The sequence below is a fragment of the Rhinoraja longicauda genome, chromosome 24, assembly GCF_053455715.1.
Source record: "Rhinoraja longicauda isolate Sanriku21f chromosome 24, sRhiLon1.1, whole genome shotgun sequence".
In the NCBI taxonomy this organism is placed as follows: domain Eukaryota; kingdom Metazoa; phylum Chordata; class Chondrichthyes; order Rajiformes; family Arhynchobatidae; genus Rhinoraja; species Rhinoraja longicauda.
The window spans coordinates 5,563,439-5,574,445 of record NC_135976.1 but is presented as its reverse complement, the minus strand read 5'-3'; the positions used below and the strand labels follow the sequence as shown (position 1 = coordinate 5,574,445).

The 11,007-nt window shown below is 42.3% G+C and overlaps 1 protein-coding gene across 2 annotated transcripts in view; it reads right to left on the bottom strand.

Annotated features, from left to right (window-relative positions):
* Positions 1-4,395: 4,395 nt before the first annotated feature.
* Positions 4,396-11,007, bottom strand: part of bcas2 (BCAS2 pre-mRNA processing factor) — a 40,897-nt gene continuing 34,285 nt past the window's right edge. Inside the window, exon 6 of one of the 2 annotated variants that reach the window (XM_078420304.1) lies at positions 4,396-4,992. In XM_078420304.1, the coding sequence (XP_078276430.1) occupies positions 4,866-4,992 (127 nt within the window). In that variant the 3' untranslated portion in view covers positions 4,396-4,865. The remainder of the gene's footprint in view (positions 4,993-11,007) is intronic. The other variant, XM_078420303.1, reaches the window with a different exon arrangement.

The window sequence follows — 11,007 nt, the reverse complement described above, 5'->3', positions numbered from 1 at the left end:
CACAGCCATGCTGCATCTTGTCAGGTCCAAGCTTTTTTGTTGCCATGCCAATTTTTCACCTTTCATCTCCTCGCAGATTCTATCTTGCTGCGATTCAGTCAGCTGATTCCCACTGTCAACCCTAGGGGTCAGGGGAAGTACAGAGGGAGTACTGAAAGAGATTCCACCTCCTGAATATCAGAGATCAGGCCCTCCTGCATAGATTTCACTCTCACCCAGTGGCTGTGTACAGGTACAGCCCTCCGAGCCACATCAAGAAGTCCAGGATCCAGTCGCATAACGACGAGCTGAGGCCTAGATGGCGGAGTTTGGTGATGAGCTTGATGGGGATGACCGTGTTGAAGGCAGAGCTATCGTCAATGAATAGCATCCTCGTTCCTCCTCCATAGATTTCACTCTCACCCAGTGGCTGTATACATGTACAGCCCTCCGAACCACATCAAGAAGTGGGCAGCAATTTGTCTTTTATCCTGAAGACAGACACAAAAAGCTGGAGTAGCTCAGCGGGACAGGCAGCATCTCTGGATAGAAGGAATGGGTTGAGCCCTTTCTTCCGACTTTATCCTGTTGCCGGGGTGAGGGATACTGAAGCTTACCTTGATTGCTAGTCAGAGCTAGGGGTATCTAGCCAGCCTGACTATCGATGGAGCTTTAAAAAACAGCATTGGAGCACAGGTTGAGAGAGGACAACAAGTCCCTTCATCAGTCAGTCTGTGATATTGGCTCAATTTTTCGTTCTCCGTTCTCACAGCCTCACCTGCTGAGCTCTCCTCTCTGCAACATTTTACCTCCTTTGCATGATCGCTCTAACTGTTGCCCGTTAAGTTGTCAACCAACTATTATCACCATGGCAATCCTGGCCCCACTCTATCACTCGTAACCCCATGTATTATGGTGCATTAACAGAGGTGCTCCTCAAATCAAATCCCCACCCGTCGACCAAATCATGGGTGGCGGTGAGTCAGCGTCCAGCAGAGAGATAGAACACCTGGTTGAGTGGATGTTGCCACACAACTCACGCTCAACAAAAGCACTCATAGAAAAGGGAATTATGGCAAGAGATTGGCAGACTGATAATGTGATTCCAGTACTGAATAAGTGAGTCTCGGGATGTGGAAACTTGGTGGTAGGAATAGGGTTTGGCAACGCCCTCACTGCCAAATACAGGACAAAGGGTGACGTCACCGTCCCGCGCCCCACGTGACCTCACCCAGCCAGCGTCCACGTGCTCCCGCTCCACCAACGGCGGACGCCGTTGGTGGAGCGGGAGCACGTGGACGCTGGCTGGGTGAGGTCACGTGGGGCGCAGGGCGGTGATGTCACCCTTTGTCCCGTATTTGGGAGCGAGGAAGTTGGCAAACCCTGCTAATCCGTTCGGTCCCGCACGGGACAAACTAATTTAGCCCAAAATACGGGATGTCCCGGCTAATACGAGACAGTTGGCAAGCCTAGGTAGGAATGGTGAAGAAATAAAATCCAAAAACAAAGTCAGCATCGATTGCAAAAGGATAGTTTTGCTTGCCCAACCTTTAGAATTATTTGAAGCAAATGAGGGCACAGACAAAGCGTATTGCAGCTGACATAACCTTTAATATTTACATTCATTATTCAGTGTCAACAAAACCAAGGAACTAATCGTAGACTTCAGACAGGGAAAGTCAGGAGAGCATACACCAACTTTCTTTGGTGGATCGGTGAAGGGGAGGGTGAGCAGCTTAAAATTCTTGGGCAGTAACATCTTGGATGACCTGTCCTAAGTCCTGCACATAAATGTAATCATGAAGAAGGCACAACAAGCACCTCCACTTTCTTAGAAGTTTAAAGAGATCTGTGCTGTTAAAACTCTGACGAATTCTATGATTTCATGATTAATAGTGCAATATTGTTCTAGAACATTGGTGGAAAAGGTGATAAAGGGGAAATATAAATTGGTTAGGACACAAGTCAAATACAATTTAGAATGCTACATGCGGGACTGAAAATATTTATATAGGAGGAAATTCTTAGAATTATTCCAGACCACAAAACAAAAATAACATCTGGATAGAGACATGGCCATTGAGAGAAGTGTGTCGCATCAAATGTTAACCAATCTCTTCCTTTAACAAGCAGATTGATAAGATAGGCATGACTTAGCCATCAAATGTGATTTTGCAGGATTGAATACTGAAATGTGAAAGATCATGAATAAACTAATCAGACACAGATGATGCTCATAATGATCTGAGAATCAGGTGATGACCATATCATATATCATATATATACAGCCGGAAACAGGCCTTTTCGGCCCACCAAGTCCGTGCCGCCCAGCGATCCCCGTACATTAACACTATCCTACACCCACTAGGGACAATTTTTACATTTACCCAGCCAATTAACCTACATACCTGTACGTCTTTGGAGTGTGGGAGGAAACCGAAGATCTCGGAGAAAACCCACGCAGGTCACGGGGAGAACGTACAAACTCCTTACAGTGCAGCACCCGTAGTCAGGATCGAACCCGAGTCTCCGGCGCTGCATTCGCTGTAAAGCAGCAACTCTACCGCTGCGCTACCGTGCCACTTTCAGAAAATTGCATGATTTGGGTGGACTGTTTTCTTAAAAGAAACCAGGGAAGAGAGAGAGCAAAGGCACTACGATATAGAAGTTAAAATTCATAGGAAAGGGAATTGTGGCAAAAGATTGGCAGACTATTAATGTGTTTCCAGAACTGAATAAATGAGTCAAGGGATGTGGAAACCAATTAGTTTACCGTTGGCAGTAGGAATAATGAAATTGTTATTCAAAGAAAGAAAATCTAAAACCTGAAAATAAAGTCAGCATCAATTTCAAAAGAATAGTTCATGCTTGCCCATCCTTTTGAATTATTTGAAATAAATTAGGGCAGAGAACGCGTAATACGATAGAACTTTATCTATCCCAGACGGAAAATTGGTCTGCCAACAAACACAGGGATGTGTAGACTAGGGAGGAGGGGGGGTGGGGAGTCAGTCTACCCCACGACAGGAGAGTTGTACAGTTTGATGGCCACAGGGAAAAGGATCTCTTGTGCTGCATCTTGGTGGAACCAGTCTGTTGCTGAAGGTGCTCCTTATGTTGACCAGTGTGTCATGGAGGGGGTGAGCTGCATGGTCCAAGATGGTCTGCAGTTTGAGGCGCATCCTCCCCTTCAAGACCACCTCTAATGTATCCAACTCCATTCCCAGGATTGTTTTGGGTCTGCACACTTGGTTTTTGTTTAGAAGTAATTACTAAATGCTACTTCATGCAGAACAGTGGAGGTAAGAGTGGGCAGTATCATCTGTTGAGCATACTCAGCTGTTCAATAAGCACATTTGATCAATGTCTCTGTTCTGCATGATCCTCACATCTCTTAATTACCTCAAAATCCATCACAGCTTCCAGCCCTCTATGGCAGGGAATTCCAAAAATAACCAGACCTCAGTGGTTCCTCTTCATCCCAAGCTAAATGATCCCTTAGACCTGGGATCAATTTCTGTGAGGAGGCTGGTAGGCAATCCGAAACACTTTTGATGAGAGGTCTGTTTGGTGCACGATTAAAACTCAGATTGCCCACAGTAAATTCAACCCTGAACCCAGTCTGAGACCATGTATTTTTCTCCCCATACTCACCTATTCCAGCCTGTATTTTGCAGATCATCATTCCTGACACTGAATCAGATGAATCCACACCCAAACACCACTCCAATCGCAGCCGAGTCATTTATCCACCCCCCTCATGGCCAAATGTCACCATCTGATCCTGGCACTGACTAATATCTGCCAATTGCAGGCAGTGTTCCCTATCCACTCGCACAATGAGGCATTGCCACCTCCTGTGCACACCCAGCCAAGACTAAAGTTGACATCCAAAATACCTCAGCCAGCCCACAAGATATTTGCTTAGCAGCTCCCAAGCTAAATTTTTATCTAACATAGAAACACATCCTAACACAAAATCAATAAGTCATACATATATTTAGTTTAGTTTAGAGATACAGAGCGGAAACAGGCCCTTCGGCCCACCAGGTCCGCGCCGACCAGCGATCCCCGCACATTACATTATCATACGTCTACGAGGGACAATTTTTTTCCATTTTACCAAGCCAATCAAGCTACAAACCTGCACGTCTTTGGAGTGTGGGAGGAAACCGAAGATCTCGGAGAAAACCCACGCAGGTCATGGGGAGAACATACAAGCTCCGTACAGACAGCACCCATAGTCGGGATGGAACCTGGGTCTCCGACGCTGCATTCGCTATAAGTCAGCAACTCTACCGCTGCGACACCGTGCTCTTAGCAAACTCATGTAGGCAGACAGGGTGTCCTGGAGCAAGTTTCTCCAGCACTCTCCAAGTACATTTTGATGAAAGGATATCCAATGACTTTTCCCAGACTGATAGCAGTTTGTGAATAACCAGGTATTGAACCTGTTTAGGTAGCAAAAACATGCACTCTGACCTCTCAACTCGTGTTCAGCATTTTATTTGTAAATATTCAACTATAAAAATGTAATACAAATTCTATTAACATTTTACTACAGATAATTAATCCTGAGAAGTAGACTGTTTTGGAAACCACAGTTGGCAGGTTGGTCAAAAAGGATAAACAACCCATATTGCTGCAAGTACACAACAGGCAATTATCTAACACATGGAGGGAAGACAGAAAATAAAATGTTTTTTTGGGCCACTTCAAAATTGAGCTTAAGAATACCGTTCTACTCAGTTTAAAGCACACATGAAATACAACAAACAAAAACAAAATCCCATTTACATGATTGTTATGACTATTGTATAAATGGGAACATTAATTCACTTTGAAGACAAGCACTGAACAGTATGCCGTCAGTACTCCCTTGATCATCAGAAGTCCTGTCGAATATTTTCTTTGTTCTCATCCCCTTGCTGTTGTTTCATCTTGTTTATTTCACCTTCGAGCTGGACAATCGCTCTCTCAATCTCGTAGTTCTTGCTAACTAACGCTACCCAGCTGGAACAGAAGAGTGAAGACAGCTGTTTATTCTTGAAAATGAGATTTATTGTTACTGTTGGGGAAAAAGACTGATCGCTCATTTGCTTACAGACGATTAATGTATCTGTGCAGAAAAGACACCATAACTCACTTTAATTCCCAGTATTTGCATCAGACATTCTCAATATATGCAAAACCAAATGAACATTTTCAAATATTTGTTTTAAAAAACCAGGTAGTTCTGCTATAATGGAATCATTGCATTCATAAGCAACCTCATGTTATTTTCACTACCATTACAAAACCAATTAGGGTGGCACAGCAGTATTTACTGTCTTACAGCGTCAGAGACCTGGGTTCGATCCTGACTACAGGTGCTGTCTGGACGGAGCTTGTACGTTCTCCCCGTGACCTGTGTGGGTTTTCCCCGGGTGCTCCGGTTTCCTCCCACACTCCAAAGGCGTACAAGTTTTGTAGGTTGATTGGCTTCGGTAAAAGATTGTAAATTGTCCCTAGAGGGTAGTGTTAATGTGCGGGGATCGCTGGTCAGCCAAAGGGACTGGCTCCGTGCTGTATCTTTAAACTAAGCTAATTACAAAACCAATTATGTCAATGGGGAAAATGAAGGTTAGGGGTTAGAGTTTCAGACTCATGACAATAAAGTTATTTCTCCCACTGGATTTTCAAAACTAAAGGTCTGCTTAATAGCTCCATTCATTTTTGTTACAGAAAACTAAAAATACTAGAACTGTAGGTCACATTGTTTAATTGAATATCTGTGCACAAGTATCAATAGAAGCGATTCTTGTCAATTTCTATGGCCATCCACGGTGAAAGAAGCAGCTGTTTTTAGAGGTAATGGTGTCTGAATACTACAGGGTTAGGTGCAAAGTCTTTTTCCCAGACTTTATTCTCTCCAAGACAGCTTTGTTTTCTGATTGTCAATTTCAAAAGTAACTTAAGTGGTTCTCTCGTTCCTGATCCAAATTGTGTGATAACCAATTCAGCTTGCATAATACAGAGATCCCCACTTCATCAATCATGTTGTATCCAACTTCCATTATGAAAGCACACGTTATAGCAAAACTACCTGTATTCAACGGTTGCCATCATTTACCAGACTGCAACATTTCCACACAAGTAACTGACCATGGTGGTGATTATCATTATAATTGGCCACAGCCAATTCAATAATTGGATTTAGTGTTTCCATTATTCCAGGTGTGTACATTGGCGAGACCAAACGTAGACTGGGTGATTGTGTCGCTGAACACCTTCGCTCAGTCCGCCTGGGCCTACCTGCTCTCCCGGTTGCCAAACACTAACTGCCCTTCCTATTCCCACCCTGACCTTTCTGTTCTGAGCCTCCTCCATTGTCAGAGTGAGATCAAATGAAAATTGGAGGAACAGCACCTAATATTTTGCTTGGGTGGCTTACAACCCAGCGGTATGAATATTGATTGCTCTAACTTCAGGAAACCTTTGCATCCTCTCCCTTTCCGTCCCTCCCCCACCCTGGTCATTGCACTAGTTTCAGTCGTCCTGGAGAATTTAATTGTCTGTAACTCGTTTTCACCTAGCCCACAGCTAACAATGGCCTGTTTCCTTTATCGTTGTTAATTTTTTGCATATCTTTCATTCATTTGTTCTATATCACCATCTATATCTCTTGTTTCCCTTTCCCCTCTCAGTCTAAAGAAGGGTCTCGACCTATTCCTTTCGCCAGAGATGCTGTCTGATCCACTGAGTTACTCCAGCTTTTTGTGTCTATCTTGGGTTTAAACCTGCTTCAGCAGATCCTTCAGTAACAAGTTCCATCTTCTAAGAAAGGTCTTTTGTTAGTTAGGTTTATAGTTCAACATGTGCAGCGTGTTTTTATTTCCCATTTTCATTGATCTTTTTCAACATTCCCCAACATCCAAATGTACTAAATTATGCAAACTGCAGTAGGAAACAATGCATACGTTAAGCAGATGAGTGGACTGATATTACTACCATGAATTATCCACAATATCCAGGTGAAGCACTGCTGGATTATATCAGACAGAACTCTGGAAAAGTACTACCTTAACTGCAGTTCCAAATGTGCCAATGAACAAGGCACAGACCCTGCTGGTCCATTGTACCAAGTTGTAGCATGCACAGTCCTGCCATGTTGAACTGTGGGGACATTGTTCTGCAGCTAAAAATGCATTTCTGCTGCGGCACAACAACAGATAGGATGCAGCAAAAATACTCAAATTATCTTTTGGTAATTGATCAGGAGTCTTGCAATTATTTTCCTGTCAAATGTGCTCCTTTGTACTATTTCCGCACCTTGCACACAAGGCCTGGGAGGTAATAATTTGATACAAGCGAGGGGGGCTTTTAAATTGGACAAAAGCCAGAGATGAAAAGACAGAAGGTGTGAGACAAAAAAAATTGAAAGGATGTTAATTGTGAAGCGTAGAATTATATAGTTACCTAACATTGGAGAATTCAATGTTCATATCGTTGGTTTGTCAGCTTCAAAGTGGTTCCTCCACTTTGCCTCATTCTGGCAATGCAGGAGGCCCAGGACTAGAAAAGTCCATATGGGAATGGGAAGAGTTAACATGGTCAGGAACCAGGAGATTCAGCAAGGCTTGGTGGACCAAGCACTATTTGTAGCTTAATATTTTGCTCAAGAACTCAGATTCCATTTATATTCAAAATATCCAGAATGATATTCAGAATGATCAGAATAATGACAACACAATCATGTACATTGTACACATGTAGAATATTCCAGAGGTAGCTTCTGCAAAGAAACGCCTTCCCAATAGCTTAAACTTTCCTCATAATTACAATATGCATGACAAATGCAAACCAAATGTTGTAAATATCCTAATGAGCAAATAATTTGCTAATTTACCCCAAAGGCTTTCCACCATATCCAAGATGAAAATCAGAAGCATGATGGCATTTTCTCCACTTGCAACATTCATTGCAGCACCCATTAGACTCGTGTAACAAAGTTTAAATAACGCCCCATCCAGCAAGCCGGATACTGAATCTCCCCCAGCACTGGTGCCCCATGATGGCAGTGTGCACATGAGCAGTGCTACATAATTGATCACCAGGCATAAAATACAGTAGAGATAAAATATCATTTTCAAGCCGCCAAGTTGAACTAGAGGTGACGACTCCAGGATAAACGCTGGGATTTCAACTATATTCAATGTATTAATGACTTACCTGAAAAGACCAGCATAATGCTTGCAGACACTGTAACAATAAGCGCAAAAATACATTGCAAGAAGGAGACAGTGCAAAAGGATTTAGGCATTTTAAATAGTGGTTAAAAGGATGGTAAATCCTTTTACATTAGTGAGAGAAATAGAATTTGATTTAAAGAATGTGAAGTTAATTAATTATGGTGTTTGGACAAACCAGGGTGTTCTCATCCGAGAAAGAAAGTTGGTATGTGATCTCAATAAGCCTCGTGGCAGATGGAATGGTAGACGAAGTTAAGAGTAGGAGACTTTCACTAAAATTATACAGGGCTTTAGTGAGACAATCGCTAGTGCACGACTGTGGTGCAGATGCTCCCTGACTTACGATACTTTGACTTGCGATATTTCGACGTTGCGATGGTGCAAACGGCAGCGACCCATAGCGAGCCTCTGGCCACGTGATCAGGTGTATTCAATGCATTTCGATTGACAATATTTTCGGTTTCCGATGGGTTTCTCGGAACATAACCCCATCGTCAGTTGAGGAACACCTGTATTTAGTCTCTTTGAATGAAGGATACACTTGAACGAAGGCAGTACACCAAAGGTTCGTGGGATGAAGGGGCTGGACGATGAGAAAGGACTGAGCACAATGGGTCATTGCCGTTTTAAAAGCTGAGATGTGATCTTGTTTAAACACAGAATTAATTGCAGCAAGCTTGAGAGAAGGGAAGTCTAGTCAGGGCATTAACTTAGCATTAAAGAGCAAGAATTTTGGACTATAGAGAAAAGAAAAAAAAAAATGGGTTCCAGTAGGCGTGGAATTGAGGTGAATGTTCAGTTCAGCAGTGGCCTCACTGACTGCAGGGCCAGACTGATGGCATTATATGACCTACTCCTGCAGTCAAACTGCATCTTTATTTACACAGTGCACGCAGCAACTCAGAGGTTTGTAAGACGGCACCATCTAAATCCCCATCACCTGGATGGACTGCTGCCCCCATGGGAACCGCTAATCATGAATCATCCCTATTTGAAAGTGGTCACTGCCACATGGGCAAAGTTCTGTAACACTCTACACATCACAAAGACGGCATCAGTTCAAGATGGTGGCCCATAACCACTGTTGCGTAGGCGAAAACCAAAACACTGGCCTTTGCAGCAATACTTATAATCAGAAGGAGTGAATTAACAAAAGCAACTAGGTACACACAGGATGACAAAGGATAATTGTGGTGGGATAGGTATCATTTTACACTTCTCCTCCTTATCATATCATATCATATCATATATATACATCCGGAAACAGGCCTTTTCGGCCCACCAAGTCCGTGCCGCCCAACGATCCCCGTATATTAACACTATCCTACACCCACTAGGGACATCATACAGCACAGAAATTGGCCCTCAGTCCACAATGTTTATACTGACCTTTTGGCCCATCTTTACTAATCTCATTTACCCACCTTTGCTTGCCTATTTAATTTTCTAAATCCTATTAAACATTATAAATGTATTCTATTCCACCATCACCTTTGACAGTGCATTCCAAATAACAACCATGTACAAAGATTTCTTCCTCAGATCCACTTTAAAACTTCTTCCTCTCACCTTAAATACCCTTGCTTCTAATACCCACACCCATGTGCTTTTCAAATATTGTTAGGAATTTATTCTTTCTCAAATTAAACAAAAAGGGTTTTGGGGGGGGGGGGTCATTTGCTAAGCTTGCTTTAGTTTGACTTCAACCCAATGGATATCATGTATACCATTTGTACAATGGACTAAATTTGGCTGCTTTGGGAAAGAACGTATGGCAGCAGCTATTGGTTCACTGTGCAGTCCAGAAAGCTTGAGCAGACTGCCTAGCTTTACAAGCCTGAAAAACAATTTGGGTATGTTACAAAAGAGTAAATGTTATCCACAGAATTGCATCACAAAAAGTTAGTAAGCATGGAAGAGACAGCGCTAAATGGGGTGGGAAAGCAGGTAAATAAGACTGGTTAGCACACAAAAGTTTTTCACTGTACCTCGGTACATGAGGCAATAAACTAAACTGAACTGGATACTAGATGAACCTTAATCTTTTGAAAATGGAATCCGATTCATGAGAAAACAGCATTTTAATGTTGTCCAAATCAATGCCTTATATAAAATTTGCCTCGTTGTGCAGGACAATAACCGTACATTGAGAGGAATTTGAAGGATTTAGACAAAAGCTCCAAAATTCATCAACACAGTTTATGTAACTTAGCCATTTGGACCCAGTTACAAAATTGCACAATAATAATTCTCACTTATTGCCACCTTTACTGTATCAAAACACTTCACGACATGTGATAGTTAGCAAACAAAATATCTGATGCTGAACCACACGCAAATACTATGTAGATAACCTAGCTTTTGGTTGTTGAGGTGGTGAGAGGTGGCATGTAAGAATTATTTTTGACATGGGCTATAATACAAGGATCATTGAGAAATAATATAAAACTGATTTGCTATTTGATATACCTTCAATGCAGAATTAAACTTTTGACGTTTGTTGCCCAACTTGGCACAACCTTTTCTTACAAGGATTGATTAGTTGGCTAGAACAATCTAATATCAACTCGTAGCCAGATGCACAAAGGCCATACATCAAAAAACAGCTCATTAAGAAATTTAGAGCAAAGGTTATCTTGGAGATGGTATTTTTTTTTCTATATTTAGCTAGTTCCTTTCAACCAAATAAATTCTGTCATGTCTCTCATATCTCCTGAAATTTAAAAAAACAACTGGAGTCACCTACTCAAATGGCTTCCATCCCCATCAACCGTTGCCAATATTCCAACCAAGCTTG